Source organism: Sceloporus occidentalis, unplaced genomic scaffold (assembly GCF_023333645.1).
Source record: "Sceloporus occidentalis isolate IW3139 unplaced genomic scaffold, rSceOcc1.0.p SCAF_42, whole genome shotgun sequence".
NCBI classification, from domain to species: domain Eukaryota; kingdom Metazoa; phylum Chordata; class Lepidosauria; order Squamata; family Phrynosomatidae; genus Sceloporus; species Sceloporus occidentalis.
In genome coordinates, this window is record NW_028317022.1 from 3,924,916 (window position 1) to 3,951,061 (window position 26,146).

Sequence of the window (26,146 nt, forward strand, 5' to 3'; positions counted from 1 at the left end):
CAGTATTAGAACCATGTCTCACTATTGGCTATTAATGTACCTACCGTACAATATCTCATATTGTCCTTAAGACACTTGGTAAGTTTACATTATACTGGTGTACAAAGTAACACAAGGCTAAATGCGACGTCCTCCTTTAACTTGTTTGCCAGGCTTATTCTATATGGACCTTATGTGTGTCTCTGTACAACGTTCATTATCTGTTTTTCTGTTACAGTGAGGTTTCATTGTCTGTTATTGAATATATAATGCTTTTATGAAAGTGTAACCACCTAAAGAATGAGTCTGAAAAGGTCTAGCTAATCTTTTTTGACTTGACATTTTGTTAGTGTATTTTTAGAACGTCACATTTATGGTCTCCTAAATCCACCATAAAAAAAAAAACATTTTTTTTTTTTTTTTTCATAGCTTGAATAACCAGAAAGTAATTTGTATCCATAACTATGCAGCTTCATGCAAGTTGCTATATAATTGCTTTTTAATATTCTGTTTCAGGCAGTTTTTTTTCTGCAACTTGTGAACGGAGACAGTGATATTTATACCTGACAAATACTAATGACTGCAAGAGTAAGATGGCCTCTCAAGTGCCGGCACCAAATGTTTCTTCCTTGAAGTAATCTAAGAATATATTGCAATGGTCTGCCTTTTTGTCCTTGATCAAATATACGTTTAAGGTTAATATTTAATGGTCCCCAACAGTTTGCTGCCACATGCTTTGCTAGCTAATGTGAGGGCAAAGTTGGCATTAAATCATGTAGGTCCTTTATACCCCTTTTTTGTGATTACCTCTGGATGTCATATGGACTCTTCCCTAGAACAATACTGGAAATAGGTATATATTCCATTAACCAGTGGTGTCCAGGGAAGAGCCAAAAACAATATTGCTCAATACACCCCTTACAAGATTGTTGTAATGTTTAGGTAGTAGTAAAAGTGGAGCAATCAATGGGTGGAATGACCATAGAGCAAATATCTTCTGGCCTTGGACCTGGTTTTCAGTTGCCTCAGCTAAATTATTTTAGCCTTTTGGATTAATCTACAAAACCAAATGAAGTAGGGCATGTAATTGACTATGTAGTCGCCATGGGTTCCCAGACCCAACCATCGGCGGCATATATAAATATTCAGTAGGACTTCCCTGCAAAATGGAAGGATTTCCTGCTCCAAGAATCATACAGCATTTGATCGTAATGTGAAACGGAACTTTTATTTTAGACAGGAGGCTTCCTATTTTGCATATCTTCCTTTACTACTCACCAACAGCAGCAAAGAAAGAGTTAACAAATAATAATGAAAAAAACAACCATAAATAAGTCTCCAAAAGCTATAATATAATAGATTCTTGTATAGCATGACAAGGGGAGGTCTTCGTTGGTACTTAAATAGGATGCTAAAAAAAATATCTCACGTCCCATTCCTAGTTTAAGTCAACAGGCTTCTGGGTACTCGGTTAAAAGAGCCAAAAGACCTCCCTTTGGCATAACCAGCATTGTCTGTACCCACCTTTACAACGCAATTTAACATTTTCCTTCTAATACTTTGGTGTTCAGTGATTTCAGGGGCATGCTTGTACTACTTACATACTGTAATAGGCATACACTGCACGTAATAACTTAGATAACAAAAGTTACGCTCAGAGTTCCATTTTAATATGGTTTTAGATCACATTGTATTCCTGTTGCTGTGGAAGGTCAGGTCTTAGTGAGTTCCATGTGATTGCAGCACATACAGGCTATGTCCACATTGGGTGCCTGAAACAGGGGACAAGATGTTTCCAAGTGTTCTAGGCCGTCTTGGGGCAGGTAATCCTTGCTTTTTGCGGGCGAGTCCTTAACTTTTGGGTTAATCTGCCTTAAATCCTCAGTTTTTGGTAGCCTTTCCACCAATACTACATTGTTTATGAATGCTTTGCTTTTAACAACTTTGCACCAGAATTGCTTGCTGTGCACAATGCCAATTGTTCCATTATTTGCCAGGAATTGAACCCTTTACAGATAAGGAAGAATATACGCGCTGTATAAAAGGAAAAATGTGTTCGTGAGGACTGCTATTGCTATATTACAGGTTCTCTAAACCTTAAAGGACAAATATGAGCCTAAAGTACAGTAATATACAGATTTTATTCAAATGTCTTCAGACCTGAATACTGCCATTGTTGTCAGTGATGAGATATTTAGGTTGACTTTCCCTGCACAAACAGTAAGCTGGTTCCTCTATGGAATTGCTAAGGAAGTTCTGTGTTTACCCAAGGCAATCCTTTTGTCAATAGACCTACGCCATATTGTCAACGTGTGGGTTAAAGAGGGTGGCTTAGTCTGAATCACCCAAAGTGGTCAACAGAGCTTGGAACACACAGTAATGGCTAATATGTAGCTTTCTGAAAACATTATATTGTGCAAAAGTTAGAACTGTTTTTCATAAAGAAAATGGCACAATACTTTTGAAAACATTTAATGCCTTACCAGTAATCCAAAATGTTGGAAGTCCCCCTTTAAATATAACTGGCTTCGATTTTTGAAAAAGCAGCATGTAAGGTTAAGTTGCACGCTGCTTTCTCTGTGACTGTCAACCCCTGCTTGCAGAGAGTCACTCACAGCAGTGCCTGTCTTACCAAATTAACTGCGTCAGCTGATTGGCCGAGATGGGCTAACATGTGACTCTTACATGCCATGATGTCCCCACTAAACTCCCAACAGCTGACCTAAGCAAACAGTGATGTTCTACAAGATTCCCAGAGGGAAGCAAAGAAGAAAGAAAAGTATGTACATATATATAATATATAAATGTGTGTGTCCTATAGATTTCCATGAGCACAACATGTCTTCTCCCAAACATAGGCAGCAATTGTAAAGGGCAATAAATAAAAAGCGGGAATTTGGTAATGTTATGGTGACATTGTGACAGCCACACCGTGATAGACAAGGTAACCAAATAACTTTTTACAAATGTTTCAGTCAGAAAAAGTGCACCATTGTGCAACCATATTGTAGAGCTGAGGTTTTCTGGCACTGCGATGCATTCCTGCCCTGTTAGTGTGTACAGGTTGTGCGAGTAAAATAGGCTGCCATATTTTAGGGCACCGCACTCCTGCAAATGCCATAAACGCCGGTTGGATATTTTGTGATCTTTTTTTCATCCAGCACTGTGGCTTTAGAGTTGGGGGCCACCTGACAACTCTTGTTAAGTTGTTAAATTATTCGCTTACCGGAGGATCAACATCCTTCCGAGCACTTCATAGCGCTTCCTTTGCTGCCAGAAGGTGGCCAATAATGACAAATCTTTTAAGCGATTGGTCAGAGTTTCTTTTCTTCAAAACACATTGTATGTGTGGGCTGCTTAAAAGTGCCATGTGGCTTGCCATACGTAAAAAAAAAAAATCCTGTTCCAAATTTTACCCCAAAATTTCCTTTTATAGATACAGGTAGTTGTGGCTGTAACATCCGTTTATCCATGATTTCGGAGATGCGTAACATTATTAAAATTAATTTGAAGTTCAATTAGAAAAAGAAGAGTCAGACTTAAAAACATCCACAATTCAAAGAATGCTCTCATTAGTTATCTTCTACTTTGACAAAGTATTTGAAGAATGCTGCATGAATAGGGCCTGTGTAAACATACAAAGGCTCTCAGAAAAAATCTGTGCTTAAAATTAGACTATCTTGTTCGTCATACCAGCTTTTAAGTATTAATGCACACATTAGCCAGTAATTTGTTTCCTGTTGGAAATGTCTTTGGTCGAAACCACAGTGTCTACGATTCCTATTCTACTTTAGTTTTACAGAAGCGGAACTATGTTTTCAGAAAGTGTTTAAAAATATCACTGGAGATTATGTATTAACAAACATGGTTGGGTAAACCCAGGTAGCCACGGCTTTTATTACTGCTGGCACCTAATGTTTTGTGAGACTTTGGGTTGGTCTCTGTTGAGGTATTTCTTCTTGGCTTGTCATTAAATTAATCTGGTTTCTAAATACTACTTGAATTCCGCCCAGTCCTTCCAAATTGAGGTGGCCGATTCTGCCCATTCAATGGTCTCCATGGACTCCCCAGATCCTGCAATTCCATACATTTTTGCTTTCTTACTAGGAAATGTTCCCTATTTAAGAACATTTGTAGGGCCTTTTTCCACCATACACAGACTCATTTTTCTTGTCAGAGGTGCTTGGCTTTAAGTGCACCCCAATAAATTATGAGCATCTCTTCCTTGTCTAGGCTTAGTAAGCAAAAGAAAAAAGTATTTGTCAAGAAGAACTTGGTCTTGGAAAGGCTCCTATGAACTTTACTACAGTGTTGGTTTGGTTGTAGATGTGTCTACTGTGGCTACGTTTACTTTTTTTTACTTCTTTATAGAAACAAATACAATTAACTTACCTAATATTTTATAAATATATATTATATCTAAAATCATTCCTGACCAGAAATGTGATTTGTGCCATCACTTTACCCAGTTGGGTGCCTCACTCGTCCTGTTCTCCGTTCTCAAGGGCAGCAAAAATAAGCATTGCACTTGTATGTATGTATGTATGTATGTATATATATATACCGTATTGGCTCGGATATAGGCTGCACCCTAAAAGTTTGGTGCTTTTTTAAAGAAAAAGTTTTTTTCTTTAAAAAAGCACCAAAAAACATGCTGCCACTCTGTGTGTCCCCCCCCCCCCCCCCAAGATATGCTGCCACTCTGCCCCCCCCCAACTTACCAGAGGAGACTCCCGGGTGACTTGCGGGGCCGGCGGGGGACATCTACGCAATACGCGTATACATCTTCCGGTGCCGGCACTCAGCTGTTGTATACGCGTGTTGCGTAGATGTCCCCCGCCGGCCCCCACAAGACACCCGGGAGTCTGCTCTGGTAAGTCTTGGGGGCAGAGGTAAAACGCATCGTGCGGACGGTCACCGGCTGCGGCGATGCGGGTAAACAACCTCCGCAGCCGGTGACCATCCGCACGATGCGCTTAGACAACCTCCCGCGCCGGCACCCCCCCGTGGAAAGTGCTGGCAGGGGAGGCTTTCTAAGCGTATCGGGGAGTAGGATGCAGGTCCCCTGTATCGCTGCGGGGGATCTGTATCCTAACCCCGCTGCCTGCCCGGCGCTAGACCCCGAATATAGGCCGCACCCCCACTTTAAAGACAAAGTTTGGGAAAAAAGTGCGGCCTATATTCGAGCCAATACGGTATATATATATATATATATATATATATATATATATATATATAGATAGATAGATAGATAGATATATATATATCTCCTAGTTTTAATAATTAAAAAAAGATTATGGTGAACATAAAGGTTTGGTTGCAGAAATGTCAGCCATTCCACTGTCAACTTGTTCTTTTCAAGTGTGAATCAGAGTAGGATGGTGTTGAGTAAGAATCTAATTTAGATCACATGAAGATAAATCGTACGGCTTTGCTGTGTAGCGAAACATTTTTAGGTATCATACCGTAATGCTATTTGGAGAATAACGGCATAACACGACAAAAGGCAGAGGAGCTAAAGACGTTTTTTCAAAATCTTAAATCTGAGTTGTTGCTAAAAGTCTTGCGGTAAGTTGATCTTTGTTTAAAAAATATACTAGCGATTCTGTAACAGTGGGACATTTTTTATTTATTTGGAAGCTTGTCTTTTATGACACAGAAGCCATTTTCCCACTGCCGTCCACTTTACTTGACCCGTTTCGTTATGAAATTACTTCCTATTTGTGTGTTACCAAATGCCCCTGCTTAAGGATGTAAAGGTATGAAGTCACGTGACATCACGTTGTTTGAAAACCCGGTTTTACTTTTCTCATTTGTTTTAAACCTAAACCTCACTTGCGTTACTAAAATGTGTTCTCTTAATCACAATGCGCTTGGAGTCTGTTCTGTTTTGCGAATGCTTCTGTTGTCTCTTCTGCTCCAAGGGCCTGCACTTGATACTCTGAGAGGCAAAATCTCCAGCAGTCGGCCATACACAACTCAAAGGCCGCAAACAGGTCAGGAGTTATATGGACCGCTACATGAAAACTAGTCTGTTCGTGAATTTGTAACTGAGGTGCTTGTGCTGGGGTGTCCAAAAACTGTTTATGGCCCTCGAAGGCTGGAGTTTTGCATTCATGGCCCAGCAATTTAACTATTCTGAATGGCTTTGGTAGCATTCTGTAAGGTGTAATGATTTTGCAGTCATTGTATAGATATGGCGTTACACATGTCATTACAAGTATAACATTTTTGCATTTTAAGAAAAGGAGGGAAAAAAATCAGGTATTCGTTGAGGTTTCTTGAATGCGTGGTATCTGATATCTATGAAGTAAATCTGGAACATGCATTTATTCCTAATGGGTCATTAAATATCACACCACTCTGTGCTGTATTCTCTCATATTACAGGTAAACACAGTAAAGAAATTCAATAATTCTAGTTATGTACATGATGGACCAGTCGGTTGTATTCTGTAGTCACGGTCCTGCTTTGTAAATATCGGTCTATTTTTATCTCTGAATCTTTGTGCAAATCTTTCTTTAATTTTGGTACTTTTTTCTTGTTTTCAGGCACAAATAGCCTTCCTGCAAGGAGAAAGAAAAGGACAAGAGAACTTAAAGAAAGATCTAGTGAGAAGAATAAAAATGTTGGAGTATGCTTTAAAGCAGGAAAGGTGAGTGATCTTCAGATAGGCTTGTGAGGGTGTTTAAGTTGACTTCATGCCTAAAAGCGTTTATCAATCAGCTGCTCATAAAGTCCTCACAAGTGCTGTGATACCAATGTTTGAAACGTTAGCTTTTCATCAATAAATCACGGTGTCCAAGAACGGTTTATTTGCCAGAGGACACAAGCAAGAGTGTTGCAGTTTTATCTCCCTGGCCTCATGCTCTGATGCGAAGGACCAACCCTACTTGAGCTTCATCTGGTCCAATAATAGCCTGGATGGCCCTACATTAAATCAGTGATATTTCTTGAACTAAATAAACAAGTAAATAGCCAGGGATTGCCTTCTATAATGCATAGTGAGTTTAGTGAACGAGTCTGACGTTTTGTTGTTTAGACTATTTAGTAAGCTGATGTAACTGTGTTGTGCTTTGCCATTGCTGTTCTAATTGGGTCATCGTTCAGAAATGTTTAAAATTTTCCATAGGATTTTTTTTCTTGTACTTATTAGCATGTGTGATAAATGTTTTTTGTAGTCCTATTTTCAAAACGACGTGTAATTTGGGTACATCAAATATGGAAAGGAGAATCGTACCGAAGGGACAAAAGGGTATATGATGCCTGTCCTGTCCCTTTAAGATTTGAATCTTCATTCTGGCACTAGATGGGCCAAATGATTCTACAATCAAATTATATGCTTCTATATAATTCATGTTATAACCCAGCTGCGTGTAAAGCATTTTTGGAGTATTTAATGCATGCAGGGATGCTGGATGTGTTTTTATGCCGCCTTATCTCCTTCTCTTGGTATCACACCTACCCGGCATACTACTACTTGTGTGAATGACAGTAAAAGTTTGCACGTTCTGTGAATACAATAACAAGTGTCCACATTTCTGCAAAATATACACTTTGATTTAAAGATTTTCATATGTCCTCCTGTTTAAACTGGAACTCGTCTAGGATCACCACTAGGATACAATCCATGGAGCGTGACTGTCTGGTAGAGCTTGGAGAACTCTAACTGGTCATACGCTTTTGAAAAAACGTACCCACTCACGATATAATGCCAGGCTACAACCCCAATAGGGAAAAACTAGATATAGCCACATTGGCGTAATAGACAATTGAGTCTTTAGTTGAAGGTCGATGCATCTTTTTTTTTTTTTTTTTTTATATTGGCCCATTAAAGGTAACGTTCATCTGAAGAAAAGACCGCTGAAGTCCTGAAGATTTCTGTAATTTTGGCCTAATAAGATATTGTCTTCAACTGTTTGACAGCCTTACTAAAAGCTTGGATACAATGCTGATAACGTGTACGTTACACTAAAAATATAAAATAACTATTTCTAAGTAACTTGATGCCGGTAGAATCCTAGTCATTGTGCATTACAGTAGTCTAGTTGTAGAAATAAAAAAACCTTTCTTTCTGTCATGGCGGTCGTGACCAAGAGTGTCTCTTCTTCCCCGCTCCCCAGGGCAAAATATCACAAGCTGAAATACGGAACTGAATTAAATCAGGGAGATATGAAGCCACCAAACTATGATTCAGGTATGTGGGTTTTTTTTTTATATTTTTGTATGCTCAATACTAAGAGGTAGATTGTTTCAGAATAACATTTTCAAACCACTTGTAATATTTCCCTGTCTTTTATATGTATTATAATGTATAATACCCTGTTTTAGTATTTGACATTTTTGCTTAGATAGAAGCCCCCCCCCCCCCCAATAACTTAACCATTGAAATCTCTGGTGCTTTCTTGTTCTAAAAAAAAAAAGCAATCCACAAAGACAGACGATCTTCAAAACTGACAATTAACTGCTACAAAACACAGGAAGGAAGCATTTCTACAACGAAAAGACGTGTTTGTGGAAAACCAGTTGAAAAAAAAAAAAAAAAGTTGCGTTAACTGGATGGCCTAGACAAGTGGCAAACATTAGACTGCTCTTTGTCTAGATACTGAATTATTACTTTTCTGAAACGTAAAGTCTACAACAAAGGGTCCCCAATAATTTATTTTTTTTGTGAAAACAAAAGTCACATCAGCAAATTTGATTCTCCTCTGTTCCCAAGGAGCATAAGGCTACTACGCTCCCTTCCCTTTAATGACTCCCCCCTAACCTGCCTAGCATGCATCGACAAGATCAAGTGCTGTCACTTCTTCTTGTGTGTGTGTATATATGTGTGTATGTATATACACGCACACTGCAAAAAACACTATGCATCTGTACATCCTCTACCTCTTTAAAGGAAAAAAAAATACCCCCCCCCCCCCCCCTCACCATCTGTAGATATCTGCAGTATTCTGCCCCCTCCGCTGTCTGCTATTGGAGACAGTTTTGGCTACTAGACGCAGTCAGTTTCTGGCAGTAAAGAAATCAGTGGGGCGGGGGGGGGCTGAGCAAGCAGTGGATGACGAGTGTGTGTGCATGTGTGCTGCCGGGCAGGTGGTGCGTTCCATGCACAGTATCTCCTGCGATGCAATTAGCTGCGGAGATTGGGGAAACAGAATGTCTGTATAACGATTTGTCCCTCTATGCTTTGCAAAAAGGGAAACGACATATAAAGCAACACTTCTGTCATATACTTAAAAAACTGCATATCACAGCTGCAGTGTAAGTTGTTGACTTGATTCAGGCAGACAATGCAAGGAGAGAGAGGATATAATGTAAAGAACTTAACTGGAGATATGTGTATATATATATATATATTATATCATTTTACATATACCGTATTTATCGGTGTATAACACGCACTTTTATAACTAAAATACGAAGCTGAAACCCTACCTGCGTGTTATATGCCGATGAATCCTAGAGCTGCACGATCTGCAGCCATGTCTCCCTCACTTCCGGTCCTGGGGAGGGTGCGTGTTATATGCTGATAAATACGGTCATTTTTGTCGGTTCATAAATTAATATAGTTGAGCCTTTTTAAGAGTCGCATTGTTGAGATTAGCATTTAAAGTGACACAAGAGGGAAAAGCACCACACATCATCATGTCCCTGTATGGTGCAGCATCGTAACCTTTTCAGCAACTTAAATCATACGCATCTGTGAAAGCAAACTTCCTTTTGCTAAAGTCCGAAACCTTACGATATCCTAATGAGAGAGACCGATCATAGAAACCCTCGTTTTCAGATGAAATGCACATTTTGCGGCAGCTGATTCCTGCTATTTACAGTACAGACTTCTAGAATCACCCAGGCAACCCCCGAGCGACTCGCGGTGGTTATTTATAACGTTATCGCATTCCTCTGCAGTGCTCAATGGGGTTTCGAGCTAAATAACAAGTGACAAACACAGGCGGAAGCAACATATGCTTGTGTTACCTCCCAGGTGGCTTATAACTTGGAGCCGCGTGCTTAAGGTCGTTCAGAACCGTGTGCTCGTTTACATTAAAACGTGCGCTTTGTGACCGTGTGCTGCCTCTGTATGCAAACGGTTCCTCCTTTGGTGTCAGGTAGTTTGCATAAAGGCCCTACATGTAATGAAAGTGAATATCTCTTAATCAATGCAAATCTAGGTTCTACGTAGTCATCCAAGACCCTGTTAAACCAACCTTGTTTAGGAGACCCTTTTAATTTGGATCTCTGCTATATTTATCTGCATAATAAAGAAAAAAAAAATGAAAACCCAGTGTGATATATCTTCCTTCCTTTTCCTTTTAGATGAAGCTAATGAGGCCGAGATCCAGCCACCGACACAGAACAGCCAGTTTATATGGAAACAGAGCCGCCAGTTACTAAGGCAGTAAGTGACTCTTCTTCATTGCGTACCACTGGCTGGTTCCTTTGAAAACAAAGGGTTAACAGTCTTACTTTAATGTTCGAGGCATGTGTTTTTAAATCTATTATACTGCCAGTGTGCTCGGATGCATTAGAGGTTTGTGTGTGTGTGTGTCTCTAACCAGTGCCTTTTTCTGTTCTCTGCTGCTATGAATAGGGAATTGTTTGTGTTTGTATTGTAGTCATTTTTCAAGTGACTATTGAGGCTGGTAGTGCAAGAGGCAGCCCTTTTGGGCTGGTACCAGACGATTTATTATCATGCAATGTGAATAGTGCTGCTCTGTGTCATGGGGGGGTAGTGTGCCATTATTGTCTGTCTGGGATGTCGTGTGGCTTGTGGAATCAGTGCTGTGGCATTCTGCAGGTATCTTCAGGAAGTGGGCTACACAGACACCATACTGGAGGTTAAGTCGAAACGTGTTCGTGCTTTGCTGGGGCTGTCCGCCGACACCTCGGACAGACTCACAGATACAAATCAGGACTCCATGGTAAATGGCACGGAGACGGAGCTTCCCAATCCACTGGTCATTGGGTAAGTGTTGCTTCATAAAATTATAAATACTAGCAGCTATGTTTACAGGAGGCACTGATTTTATTTATCACAATTAAAGTAAGTTAATTAAATTTTTTTACATAAATGCATATTTTAGTTCGGCTGTGAGTTTATTTTTTTGTTTAAGGATTTATTTTTAAGTAATGTTTTTATTGCATTCATATATTCTGGGCTTCTCAGCTCTTCTGTACGTGTAAAGGTTTTTGTTTAATGAAGCATGGCAACTACAGGTAACAATAATCCAATAAAGCATTATGGTTCATATCCTGTAGGCATGATGTCTTGCATACTTCATATTCCTCAGGTGTGCTGATCTTGAACTTTTTACTATTTTGGTCCCTGGGTATTTCAAGTCAAGGTTGAAAATAAAAGGCAGGGTTTGGTAGGAGAGTGTGGGAGATGGTGGGTGCCGCGCAGTAATTGACAATTTGATTTTTTATTAATTGACAATTTGTGTAGGCTTTAAAGAACAGGAGCTATAATTACAGTCGACTGATAATAAGAAATCCATCGTGGAAGCTCCACTAATAAACCTAATTTATGACTGCATTTTTAAAAATAAAAATGCAGAGAATTATATTGTTGAACTGTGATACTTTTCCCAGGTCATAGGATGATGTAAAATTTGTAGATCAGGAGACTCGCAATAGCTACCGGCAGCACTCACATGACCGAGTTGTGGTATATGTCTCTCTAAGCAAACCGAACAAGAAAAGAAATGCTATTAAAAAGTAAACTGATTATAATGACTAAACATAATACAGTCCATGAATACAATGTTGAATATATATTTCAGCAATTAATTCCCCCACCTTTTGTTCATGGTGGTGCTAAATTGTTAATTTACTGAAAGTTCCACTTGTGATACTAAAAGCTACTTACAATTAACAATGGTGGGGATTTAACTCATTACATTACATTAGGGAATATAGACTGCAGTATTAGAAATATCATTCCTAGTACTGTTTAACACCTACAATTTAATTTCATTTTTTATTTATTTTTTTGTGACCCAATAGCAGGAACTGATGGATTGTTACCATAAAAAGTGGAAAGGCTTCTTAGATGTCGTGGTATTATTTTTGTGTGATCAAGTCTTTTTAATAATTGTTACATTAAAGTGAAATATGTATATGTGCAGATGCCAAGCAAGTAGCCATCTTAACTTCCTTTTTCTCATAACTTGCATAATTATGTCCCTTGTTTTTGGTAACGCTTTATTCCCTGACCACATCTCTTTTGCGGTAAACTTTCTTCATCTAAACAATATCTCTCTAAAACTACTATGCTGATTAATATCAACCAAAACTCAAAGTAGTCATAATAAATGAATAAAATGCTGCTAAAAGCTATTTACAATTCATCGCCATTAAAATGTAGTGTTTAGAAAGGTACTTAAACGTTTTGCGAGAAGCCCACAAGTTGTGGGTAAGCGGGTATCTCAACCTCCATTGTGTGAATAGCAATTCATGAAGGCTCATGTAACGTGACTAGAGTTTGTCTTTAGGCAACTGACCCTCAAAAAGAGGATTCATTTTACATTCAGAGTTCTGAAATCTGGAAACCTGTGTTTAAGTAACAACCAGTATCTGTGCTTTGTTCTCCTTGCAGAAAACCGGACATGACGGACTCTGCCTCTGTGCTGGAGACCTTTAAGTTTTTGGAAAATGCTGCTGCAGAGTTCAGCGATGAGGAGGATGACGAAGACAATGATGGCAGGGATAAAACCATAATAGATGCAGCCACGGTAAGTCACAAAAAACAGCCAAAGAAACTAATGCCTACAAACTCAGGTTGGATAAAGGCTTCTACCCATGTCATGCTGGCATCATGTGGGCAAGATCCTCCCTCATCAGCAAATATACTCCAGTCGCCCTCTAAGATCCAACAATGACCTGCTCCTCGCATCTTCACTCATCACCTCCTCCCATGCCCGCCTACAGGACTTCTCTCACGCAGCACGAATCCTCTGGAACTCTCTTCCCTGTGCTGTCCGACTCTCACCAACTCTACCCTCCTTCAAACGCTCCCTAAAATCCTTTCTCTTCAGGGAGGCCTACCACTGACATAAACATCAAAACTTCTCTCTCACCCACTTACAACCCTTATCTCGCCCTACATTAACGTCATTCACAACCACGCAGTCCTCACCTCCTGTTTCTCACCCCCTTTTCCAACTATATTGTAAGTTCCTGCGGGAACAGGGCCCGTCATTCCTCCTGTATCTGTATGTCCATTGCTGTATTGTACTTGTCGTCTAACATTTTCAACTTTGTACAGCCCTGCCGAATCTGTTGGCGCTTTATAAATAAAGTATAATAATAATAATTACGTTATCTCCCAAGAGCAGAAGCTTTAACTATCTAACTAATGGTTTCCATGTTAACTGATTGATGTTATTTTCCAGCACTTGCCGTTCTATAAAATATCACCAAGTTGGAAACTTTTAAAGCTGCGAACATAAGCTTATATTTAATTGCTTGAATGAGAACTCTAATTTGGCAACTGTCTCCAGCTATTTTTAATTGATGACACTGTTTTACGTATGAATCGTTTTGGTCTATTTGGACTATTTAATTGTTATTATTACGTTTAGATTGTGCGACGAAGAATTGTTCCTGAGCCTAATGATGATCGTGACACTGAAGAGGCTTTGAAAGAGTTTGACTTCCTGGTAACTGATGACAGCGATGGGGGAGAATCTAGAAGTGCTGGCGATGGCACTGAATGGGGTGCGTGTCATATGGAAACTAAGTGATAAATATATACTAAGTGGAAGTATGTATGCCATGCTTAGCTGTTCCTTCTCTTCCAGTGAAAGTATAAGTTACTAAGTTAACTTAATCCACTTGGTGTCTCTTTCCCACATCAAGATGCGTATTACTTAGTAGGTATGTTAATGAAAATTCAGTTTAGCGTCTAAATTGTTGTTGATTGTTAAATGGAAAGTGTTGGCATCAGGTTTTTGAATGCAGTGCTTTATATAAAGCAGTTTTTTCAGGTTGTAAGCAGGGCTTTGTACCTGGTCCTGACGCGTATTGTGTTGGTATTTAAGACAAACTTCAGTGTGTTTAGCCATGGTGCAGTCAATGGTGCAAAATTGTTATCCTATAATACAATGTTATAATAAAATAAGTTTTCCTGGTTTGGTTCAATCCCATGTCAAAGAATTGAAGACACAGTACATTCATATAGTAGCTTGTTGCTTATGTTCATCCTCATTCTACTGCCTGGCAAACATTTGAAAGCGCTCCTCATGTTTGATTTCTATAACAAGTCTTTTTACATAATCCCTGGATTCCAAAATATCTCTTGGCAACGTGTTAGGAACTCTTTTCCTGTATACTTTTTGAAATAATGAAGAGAAACGGCCATGAATATGAATATTTCTTTTTCTATGAAAACAAAATCTTCCTTTACGATATTGTTGCTTTTATAGAGCCGGATGTTAATGTCGCGTGCCTTTTTGAGTTGTATTTTTTTTCCTCTGTGTATAATTATATATAAAAAAAAAAAAAGTGTTCACAAGATTCTTCAAATAGAAAAAGAGAACTATGTATTGAAGAGGGATGTGTTTTTGATTGTTTTTCACTATTTAGAAAAGGAAGACCAGTGTCCGATACCGGAGTCCTGGAATGTGGATCAGGGAGTAATAACCAAACTCAAGGAGCAATACAAAAAGGAGCGCAAGGGGAAAAAAGGGGTTAAGAGTAAGTGGAAAACATTGCACTTCAAAGTCATCAATCCCACCTTTCTCATATCCTATCTACCCTCCGAAGCTATTTTTTTTTCTTTTCAATGTTTTCCTCAACCACTTACTCTTTTTACTTTACTCCTCCTCTTTTTCCTGCTCTTCACCTATTAACTGGCACTGGAGTCGTGAATTTAGCCAAGAACAATATAATATTCATTGCCAGAGTGCCTTAAGATTAAGGCGCCTCATATAGAAGAATGCCTTGGGTTGTCCTTCAGTTAAAACGCTTGTAACTAGTCACTCAACCTATATGTATATTTTTACTTACATGCCGTTTAGAGAGTAATCTGGAACACAACACAAGCGCTAGTGAAGCTTCTTCATCCATTCATTTGCATAATACTTTGAATCCTTTCTCTGTATTTTCTTGTATCCTTATTCTTAATAGTGGTGCGTGTATATGACCCCCATACCAGGCAGACAAAAGAATAGGTTTGCCAGTAAATCTTTAAGGCCAAGGGTACACAACATAGAAATAACCTTTGCCTGAATGGTTAGTTGGCAACCTGTAATTGAAATGTAAAATGTGTCATTCAATGAGGCTAAGGTTGTTCTGACACTTATCAAGTTTTAATACGTTATAGTGCAGCATATCATATGTCTATAGAGTAAGATAAGTCATTATACCCCTATGTTGTCCCGTCCCTTTGGTGGAGGCTCATTGGTTGTGGCAGCCTGGGAAGGCATAGCTTAAGCATAATGGAGGTGGGAGGTGAGTTCCAAATTTGGGACTAACTAGCTATGCCAGTTTAAGCGTAAGATGCCACTGAGAATTAATAATTTTGAGGAGCTCTTCCTGACCATTAAGTTTTTTTGTTTTTGTTTAGTATTTTTTTTTTTTTTGCCGAACATAGCATTTGCATTCCTACGAGACCATTTCTATTGTGATTACACATGGCAAGGAAATTGTGCGCAGTGCTCTGTTCCAGACATTATATATTTAGCATCTCGCTAGAGATATTGTGGGCCCATTAGATGTTTGCCATAAATATATGTGCAAAACCACTATTTTAAGAGAGAGCAGAATATATGCCCCTATCATGAACATTTTTTGGCGAAAGATCATTATCAAATTATGTTTTTGTCACTTCCCAGAGATGATGCATATTTCATAATATATCTATATCTTTTTTAATAATTAAGTAGCTCACCTGACTGGCACTAAAAGAGGTAACTGCTTAAATAATTTAGGCCAGGCACATGAATTTAATAAAAAAATAATAAACTTGTGATATCATTTATTGTAGCTTCAAATATATTTTGTCTATCTACAGCAACATCATCAGGCTTTTCTAAATTCTTTTATGTGGCCCCATACAGTTTGTGTCACATCTATGTGCATTATTTTATCCTGTAATCTTCTGGATACCCGGTGACTCGTTGTTCTTCATGATCAACATGACGTGTCGGCGACTTATTTTTAGATTGTTTTGTCTGCCGTAGCTTTCTAAGGTCTGTTATAAAAGAGGAAGTGGAGCTTTCCAGTGCATAAAACATATGTATTGAAAGTTTTTTTTTTTTGTTTCCGGATTATATATATTTTTTCCCCTATTTTTCTCAATTTTATTATTTAACATCTCTGTGACTCACCTCCTCAACAAGCTGCAGACTTGGCCAGACTACATTAAGGGTGGTATTTGTAACCAACCCACAGGGCAACACTGATTTATTTCTCTGAATGTGTGTACAGGACTTGGTTTTATTTAATCTTGTTCTTTTATCTGATGACCTGTGTCAATCGTGTAATGTGAGGGACCAGTGCCCCTACTCAGACATCACATTGAGTCAACTATGGGGAGCCTAAAGAAGTCCTGTTCAGTGAAATATTTTCCGCTGTAGGCTTTCAGAGTATCAGGGCCTGTGTAACTAAAACCGATCTATTCTGTTTACCACAAGCTATATGATAAGGAGTTATGGTGTTAGCACAATGTACTTCGCAAACCCCTCAAGAAACCATATTTTTTAATCTTATGCTACTAAAGCAGTGGCGATTTCCCTTTAAACAGTACATTTTGGGTCATCCTACCTCACAGGTGTGTTTTTATATTACAGACACACATCCTCTTTGGACCAAGTAACTTGGGGATTCTTCCTCATTATTTAGCTATTACAGTGCCATAATATTAAGTACATTATTCATTCTGCTTAAAATTGGTTATAACAGGGGAAAGGCTGTAGGTCGTTTTTGTTATAAAGACACCAGGAGACATGCTGCAATGGATAAGGCTTATAGGTGACCCCAAGTAACATGTCTGAACTGTAAATGCTAGACCTTCTCTGCCATTTCATAGGACTTCATTGATCTAGATCAGTTTTGGTATATCTCAACTTCGGGTGTTCACTGGACCCCATGAGTTTCATTGAATTCAGTAACAGATAGCATTCAACCCAGCACAACTCAATGAAGCCGCAATATACTTGGTCAAACCAAATTTTGCAGAGGTTGTAGTTCAACTAGGTTTGGGGTTTGTGAGCTCTCTGTGTGTGTGTGGTCTACCACTTTGTGGCTGAGCTGTTCTTACTCCTAGACACTTCCCCTTCACAGTAATAGCACTTTCAGTGGACTGGGCAGATCTAGCATGGCAGAAACTTGACTGGTCATCCTATGCCAGTGCTACATTTAAAGTAGGTGAGCTTGTCTATATGACCTATTCCCCCGCCAGCATTTGTCTTTGGTAGTGGCATGCCAATGTACTTTTATACTCCTAAACTCCATTAGGAAGGGTGGTAACATAAATTTGGTTATATAGTGTGTATTAATCCATTTAATATTTTTGCGGTTCATTAATAAATGAATGCAAATACTGAATGATAAATCTATTTAATAGTTTAGAAACAATTGTAAATAATTAAAAATAAAGTAACTTCGAGTTAAAGTACACATTCGCCTTGGAATATTTTATTTAAACACATTTTTAGGTGGGGGTTTTATTATTTATCATGCGAAATAGCATCATTTGTATTTTTAGTTTTGACAATATTATATCCATATTGTATGGAATCATTTGGGGCCCAGACATTAGGCAGTATCTGTTGACTTGACTTCCATTCATTCATTAAGGATCCTTCTGCTTTATTATGCGCTAGATCTGTTTCTAAGTTCAAGTGCAAGAGTATGTTCTGCTTCCCATGAACATATAGCTGTGCATTTCCTATATCTGTAAAATAAAAGATCAAACAGATAAGTAGATTCGACAAGAAAATACCCAATATTTGTTTTCTGGGGGAAAAGAAAACTACAGTATTCTGAACTTTAGGCAAAACAGGAAAATCTCTTTACCGACTTAGGAAATGCTGTGGGCCATGGTTTCCACATTTCCATTTCTTAAAGAAACTTTTGTCCCTAAACTTACAACAGGAAAAACTTCAGAAGAAATGTCCCAGCCTGTGTCCCACATAAAACAATCAAAACAGGGATGTGGGAGCATGTTGGAGAAAAGTACAGGTAAGTGTCATGGTGTGTACAAAGTTAGGAGTTAAACTTTGTATATACACTTCCTGCTCATTTGAAAATGGCTGTGGCAATACCCAAGTGGCCGTTTTGGTTACTAAAATTAGTTGTGTATCCTGTTTGACCCGCAAGTATCAAGGGCTCTTTGATTGTGGTATGTGCCAACAACTAGCATTAACTTACATGTTTTTACTGTGTACAGAACCATGGCAGTGTTATGTGATGATGTGCTTTGTGTTGTGGCCAGGGCCAAACAGGTCAAAGCTCCAAGATATGTTGGCCAACCTTAGAGATGTTGATGAGCTGCCATCATTACAGCCCTCTGTGGTGTCCTCCTCCAGACCTGCAAGCTCTCGGCTGAGCGAACAAGAAATTAACCGGACAGATGAAGGTACAGATCCAATTGTGACATGTCTATAAGACATATTTCTTTATATGGTTTAGATCTTATTCAGAAACTGCTTCTCGGAGTGGGGAAATTGACCTCTTTGAAAGTTATTGCGATGGGTGAAATTTGGGCTCCGCCAAAACTAACCTTGCTAAATATAAAGCTATTGGCAAGTTGTGACACTAAAAACTTAGGATAATTTTATAAAATTTAGTAAATGCTAAAACATATCTGTAATATTATCAAACATTACAAATTGCTTACAGACCTAGACCAAAAAACACCATTCTTCTCACCTGCTAAAGTTTTATGTATGGCTTACCTAAGAATTTTTTTACTGTCCGTTTTTGTGAATGGTTATCAATTCATACTACCCTTTAACCACACCATAGGTAAATACAAATAATCGATCAGCTTCTTAACTCTCTGGATTGCATCCTTTAGTGATGTCCTTTTAGCATCGATTGCAAACAAAATGAAGGCAAAAAACTGCAGCTGTGGATAATAGCAATTTGTGTTTTTTTTTTTTTTCTCGAATGTCAGATTCTAGGCTGATTTGATTTAAATAGTAGGAGGTAAGGACTGTTGGTGCCTGTGGCAAATCTGTTCTCTTGTGATTCATCCGACTCCTCCACACATGTGCATGTTATACAGGGAAAAATTGTTACTTAGCAACGCTCTTCCATACATTTTCCCTCTCTTCTGATCTGAAGCTAAGCAGCTGCCGCATTTGTTGTGACTGCGGTGGCTTCTACTTTTACATCTTTAAAAAAAAAAAAAAACTTTAATCGGCATTCAATCATTCAAATGGAGTCCATATTGTGACGGATACCTTCTGCAGAAAATTGGCACCATTAGAAATTCTGCGTTGTAGTCTGGAAACAGTGTGGTCATTTAAAGGCTTAGCCTAACCTTTGAATTAAAAATAATGTCTCGAGCGTATTGATCTTGTCTTGCTTATACAGAAATGAATGCGATGGAAAGGCTCGTGTACCTTTTGCGGGTGTTCTTTTAAGCTATCCGTGGGAGTTAACCACTCGTGATACTGTTTTTCTTTTGTCTAAAAATTGAAAGTATGGCCTTGTCTACAAAACATTATAGGCTGTCTTTAAGGAAATTGTATTATCGTTGTATTACTGCTTCTGATATGTAACAATGCTTTCAGGAGTAGTTACTATTTTGTTTTAAATGAGCATTGATATCCTTTGTAGTCTTACCAAAAGTAGAATGTAAAAAAAAAAACAAAAAACAAAAAAAACCCCTGAATATTACAAGGTTATAATTGGGGGAAAAAAATAAGAAAACTAATGATGTAAATGTCTGTGGAAGATGAGAGCGTCTTGGTTTCTAGAGCTGTAAGGTAAAAAAAACCTGATGACCAGCCATGTGCTATGTTGCATGGCACATTTGGGGACCTGGCCGGTACACAAAAAAATGGCGGTGGGAGAAACTTCCTGGTTGTAGGATGCAGAAAATAAGACCAAAACTATTTTGCTTCAGCAGTATTGGGTTTCAGCTGGGTCTTTCGCATGTTTGTGTAAGCTGTGACAAATGTCACAAATGGACAAATCTATAGACATCATTCTTTTAAACAGGAAGGGATGGCCCCCATCCACTGGAGCTGTAGGATTGTGTACGGCCTGTATCGTGTATATATTTGGATACTAGGTTTGGTAGAGTGTAGGACATTGACACAGGGCAGGAAAGCTGGGGTGCAGACCATACATTGTATGCCTTCATCCAATAGGAATGAATAAAAACAAAGTGATGCCTATAATGGACGAGCTAGTCCACCTGTCAAGCAAGACCAGCATAGTGTTTTTTGTAGCTAAGCATGTTTGCATACCCTAGTACATATGTGACTAGTTGGTATGTATGTCAATTCTTATTATTTCTTTAGTGACAAGGCAGTGATTAAGCTGCAGTTAACTTTTTGATGTGCTGTCAGTGGTATTGTAGTGATGGCCCTGTGTCTGCCATGTTTAGACATCATTTTTAAATAGAGTGCACATAATTGTAAAGACCTATTGTATATTTTTATCTTAGTTGAAGCTTTGACATTTCCTCCATCGTCTGGAAAATCGTTCATTATGGGAACAGATGAAGCATTAGAAAATGAACTTGGCCTTGGAGAGTTGGCAGGACTAACAGTGGCCAATGAAGCAGACTCCTTAACCTATGATGTAAGTTCTTTTACAGAAACCATTGCAAAACTCAATTAACTTATTAAAAATGTAGATATGCAAACCACACACATCAAAGCCAGTTTCTGTAGGTAGCTAGCGCATAAAAACCTATTTGTCTAATTTTATCCATGTTTGTTCTAGATTGCGAACAACAAGGATGCATTACGGAAAACATGGAACCCTAAATTCACACTAAGAAGTCACTTTGATGGAATCCGGGGCCTAGCATTCCATCCAATTGAGCCAGTCCTTATTACTGCCTCAGAAGATCATACATTAAAAATGTGGAATCTCCAAAAGACTGCCCCTGCTAAAAAGTTTGTATTTTTCGCAAGTTTATGAAGGACTATTTATATGCTATAAATACTGGTTTAGTGTTTTGGTTGCCAAATTAAGCCTAGAGAAAATAACTTTGGTACCTGAGCAGGATTGCTTGACTAATGTTTATTTTCAATATGTGGTATTGTAGCTTTTTTTCGTGTCTTAATACTAATCAAAACATATCTCAAGTTGCAGTTTGTGGCTGTTACTAATTCCACTCGCTTAGTTTACTGGTATCTTCCCTACAGTAGTCCTTAACTACTGCTTTAGTCTAGTCAAGTCCATCCTTTTCTCTATATTTATATATGTATATTTAGCTAGCCTCCCGAACCACAGACAGGCCAACTAAACATGTTTTGGCCAGTTGAGTTTTCTTATGGTTAATGAGAAGATAACTAATAGCTCTTTACCTCCATAAAATGTGTATTATTATTATCTTTTATTTATATAGCGCCAACAGTTTACGCAGCGCTTAATACAATACATAAATTCAAGGGATATGACAAGACAAGAATTGACAGACTAAGACAAACCGATACATTTGGTGGAGAGAGCCCTGCTCGCAAGCTTACAAGCTAGAGGGAAATGGGGTGACAAACATAAGGCACAGAGAAAGGGTGAGAGGTAGTGTGGTGGCTGTATCGATGACAAGGAAGTTCTAGCAGCTAAGATGGTATGCTTCTCTGAAGAAGTGGGTTTTTAGATGTTTCTTGAATGTCGGGAGGGTGAATGCTGAAGGTTCGCTGGGAGTAGATTCCAGAGATATGGGGCAGCCCGAGTGAAATCTTGTAGACTGGAAAAGGAAGAGGTGATAAGTGAGGATGAGAGCCTTAGCCCATGGGAAGAACGTAGGGATTGAGTAGGATAGTATTTGCTTATGAGGGCAGAAATGTACGGAGTAGCAGTATTATGGATGGCCTTATATGTCGGTACCAGGATTTTAAATTTAATTCTAAAGGTAATTGGGAGCCAGTGGAGGGTTTCACAGAGTGGGGAAGCAGAAGAGGAGCGACATGCAAGGAAGATAAGCCTAGCAGCAGCATTTAGGACAGACTATAGAGGAGAGAGTCAAGACAGTGGAGTGCCAACCAGAAGAGTGTTGCAGTAGTCAAGGTGGGAAATAAGTGAATGAACCAGAGTTTTTGTGGATTCTTGGGTGAGGAATGGGCGAGAGATGTTTTTTAGGTGCAAGCGGCAGGATCTGGCGAGGGACTGAATGTGAGGGATGAAGGAGAGGTTTGAGTCAAGGATGACCCCAAGGCATTGGGCCTGATATGTAGGAGAGATAGTTGTGTTAATGGTGATAGAGAATTCAGGTAGTGGAGATGGAGGGAGGGAAGATGATGAGTTCAGTTTTAGATTAAGTTTCAGGTAGCGTTGTGACATCCATGAAGAAATAGCAGACAAGCAATTGGTAATACGGGACATGAGAGATGGAGAGAGATCAGGAGAAGACATGTAGATTTAATTTTTCACAATTAAATAGCTCTCAGTTTGTCATGTATTCTTATCGGCAAATTCCCTTAACAATAGCTGTAGAAGCGTTTTTAGATGCACCCAACTAAGTTTACATCTTCCCACTCACCATTTGGTGTTTATTTTTTCATGAATTACCTAAATATATTAATTTGGTTTGTTTATCCTCTTTCATTTAGTGCACCAGGGAGTTATACTTTCCACTGGGAAATGTTGAATTCATTTTAATAACGTTCACTTTTCTGAAGCCCCTATTCAGATATACTTTGAAGCTGCAACCTTGCAACACCCAGAACAATATAATAATTTTAGATTTTTGGTCAATCATACAGCTTTTTCCTCATTTATTTTAAGTGTAGCATGCAGATGTAGACTTTCACATCATGACAATACAATGTCAACTTCCACCCCGGGAGTTTTTTTTCCTTCTGCAGAAACCTGGCACCTCAATGCAAACTGTAGAAAATGGACATAGTATTGCATTTGTTAGCCAAGCAACTTTTTTGTCCCAGAGGTAGAATGATGTCATGAATGTGACTTAATTTTTCTATCACTGGTTGTTCTGTTCACTTCAGTTTAAGTAGCTGTCCTGGTCCTGCAGGGAAATGTCTGGTACCGGTTCTTGGATTTATCTAGGTGTTATCTAACAATCTACGTTGTAGCACCCAAAGCTATTGTCCAATGGGTCCTTCAACTGTTTTGAACAGTGCAATATAGATAGTAACGTATGACAATCTCTACCTTCTGGCTTAGATCTTAGAAGTATAATAAAACACAAGCAATGCAAAAGGAGGATGTTCTTTGTAGCAAAGGGGCCTGACCATTCAAAAAAATGAAACATAAAAATCACAATGTAACATTAATATTTTTGCACCTTTTTAACTTAGGTGTCCCATTTTCTATCTCTAGAAATCTTACTGGCCAGAGTTATAAGGTTAAATATATATAGGGGACAATGATTGCCCCTGCTGCTTCCAACTGAAGTGCTTATTTACCATGACAAATAACTATAACAGCACTCCCGCACCGTGTAATTTCCTTGTCGAGTGCTAACGAAAACTTTTCTTACACTTCAAAACAAAATGCTGTACATGGCCATTAAACACGGATTAGGTAGTCAATATAATTGACCAAACTTAATGGATTTTAATGGATAATGCAGCTGGCAAGTAATGTTTGAAGGGCTTTTAGACATTGATTAGCTAGTCTTGGCTCTTAATTGTACCTGATGTTTATGTGGTAAATCCTGATCTGTGTATGTGTGTATACAACCTAATAATCTTTCATTAGTTAATGCTATCAGCCTTTTCATTAGGAACTGTAAGCAATCCATAGAGTGAGGTTACCTTTAAAATGTCACCAATTATGAAACAACATTTTAATTGAACTGTTTAGTCTTTAATTTATTATTATGGCATCCCCACACTTTAGGGCTATCTGACATCGCTAGCATTTTTCAACTCTGATGTGTGTTTATATATTTTTTTTCTTTAACCCCTTAATGACAACTCGACAAACCCTTGCATGGGTGGTACTGCTGTACCCAGGAGATGTTGCTGTACACGTATTGGGGTGTTATAAAGTGAGATATACCAGGAGCTGTTACCTGAAGTACAATTTGTGTGAAATGAAAAGACAAAATTACGACAACAAACTTGCGCTAAGGCTGGTCTCAAAATTAGTGCATAGAAAGTGTTAAAATACCGCTATTTGAAATACACTGGGGTGTCTAGTTTTCAACAATACATGGTTTGATGGGGATACATTGAATTGTCCAGATTCAAAGATGTCAACATTGGACATGAGAGCAGGATTACCAGATTTGAGGAACAAAAATGTGAAATAGCAAAACATTACTTGTACTTATTGCCTTGTAACTTGCAAAAACACATGACAACATTGGGCATTTCTGAACTCAGGACAAATATTAGTATATTTAGCAGTTTTTTTCATTAGCTTTTGTAGATGAGTAAAACATTTTTTAAAATAAATTAGTGTTTTTCTTTTTTCTCTTTATGGTCAAATTAGATTTGACCATAAAATGCTATCTAAAGAAAGCCCCTTTTGTCCTGTTAGAAAAAACAATATATACTACCAAAATGTTCATTTTATCAAATTTTTTCAATGAACTTTACCCTAACTGCTAATTCATTTCTGGTTTCCATTGGGGTTGACAGTTTTGCACTTTACATTTTTTGATCTACCATTCTACTTTTTAAATTCTTACCGAAATACTGTTTGCATGCATATTTTTTACTATTGCTATGCCAAAACACATGAAATTTAAATGTACGCATTTTCCCCAATTTAGGAGTACATCGCTGGATGTTGAACCAATTTATACGTTCCGGGCACACAGGTAGGTAGACAGCTGCATTTAGAAATTAAGGTTATCTAAGGACCGCAGATCTTAATAAGCTGCAGTTTTAATTCCTTTCCAGTCTTGTATGTCTTACCATACTACCATCTCAGGTTCTTCCACCCATGCCTGAAGGTTGTAAGCAAGATTGTATCGCTGCCGGTATTGTCATATGTCACCCAACAGTAGAAGATCCCTGACTGTGCCTAGTTGGGATAATATCATATTCCATTTTTATGTTCATAATGTTTAGCTGATGTGTCATATTTTGTAGGTGACATGTTTTTGTTTTTGTTGAATTATTGAGTCCAACCCATATCATTCATCTCCACACATGACAGAATGAGCCTGCTGGCAGTGATATGGTGCTTATGATAGTGGTAGATTGTCTGAACTTGCTTCCTACAGACTTACAAGAACCAGAAAAAATAGCTATTAATAAAAAAAAAAAAAAATTATCATTATTAACAAAATACACGTTAACTCTTAAGTGAAAATGATTGTTTGAATTATGTGAAGACCATATATATATATATATATATGTATATGTGTTTTTCACACTGGAAACACATGTCCATGGGACATAAAATGAAATGCAATGGCACACAATCACTAATTTATTTGGAGCTTTGTTTGTATAAATTGGCGATTGCATTTGGATTTTATTTTTTAATGCCAAACAGAAATCTAAAATAAGACCCCAAGGGTTTGGATTTGTTTTTAAAACATTTAAGTAAACATGGTGGACTAATATAATTACAGGTCCATATTTGCTTCACGTCAGTGTGTGTGTGTGTGTGTATATATATATGAATGTGTATGTTCACTTTCCCATTTTTTTAAATGATATTTAATCTCAAGCACATGTTTTTTCAGGGGACCGGTTTTATGCGTAGTAATGAGTAGTAATGGGGAGCAGTGTTACAGCGGTGGAACAGATGGTATTATCCAGAGCTGGAATACCCCAAACCCCAATGTGGATCCTTATGATTCTTATGGTATGTTCCATCCATTAGGGGATTTTCCACTGGTAATTAAAATGCATGCTTTTTTTTTTATTAGAAAACTGCTTTTGGCAAATGAAAGTTAGGCCAGTTCATGTAATCACTATTGTTTCTGTATGAGTTATTTTTTAAAAATAATGCATTTATTAATTTAAAAATGTGCAATATTTTGCAACCCTCAATTCATTGAAAGAGGTATGGCCTACAAGGACATAACAAATGTACCACATAATTAATGTAT

General features: G+C 38.2%; 1 protein-coding gene across 2 annotated transcripts in view; it reads left to right on the top strand.

Moving 5' to 3' along the window:
- Nucleotides 1–26,146, top strand: part of LOC149289888 (striatin-like) — a 45,317-nt gene that overhangs the window by 15,108 nt on the left and 4,063 nt on the right. Inside the window, exons 2-14 of one of the 2 annotated variants that reach the window (XM_089490112.1) lie at nucleotides 6,531–6,634; nucleotides 8,103–8,176; nucleotides 10,297–10,378; nucleotides 10,778–10,945; nucleotides 12,578–12,713; nucleotides 13,563–13,698; nucleotides 14,566–14,676; nucleotides 18,079–18,165; nucleotides 18,419–18,562; nucleotides 20,606–20,742; nucleotides 20,887–21,062; nucleotides 24,854–24,901; nucleotides 25,778–25,899. In XM_089490112.1, the coding sequence (XP_089346238.1) occupies nucleotides 6,531–6,634; nucleotides 8,103–8,176; nucleotides 10,297–10,378; nucleotides 10,778–10,945; nucleotides 12,578–12,713; nucleotides 13,563–13,698; nucleotides 14,566–14,676; nucleotides 18,079–18,165; nucleotides 18,419–18,562; nucleotides 20,606–20,742; nucleotides 20,887–21,062; nucleotides 24,854–24,901; nucleotides 25,778–25,899 (1,525 nt within the window). The remainder of the gene's footprint in view (nucleotides 1–6,530; nucleotides 6,635–8,102; nucleotides 8,177–10,296; nucleotides 10,379–10,777; nucleotides 10,946–12,577; nucleotides 12,714–13,562; nucleotides 13,699–14,565; nucleotides 14,677–18,078; nucleotides 18,166–18,418; nucleotides 18,563–20,605; nucleotides 20,743–20,886; nucleotides 21,063–24,853; nucleotides 24,902–25,777; nucleotides 25,900–26,146) is intronic. The other variant, XM_089490115.1, reaches the window with a different exon arrangement.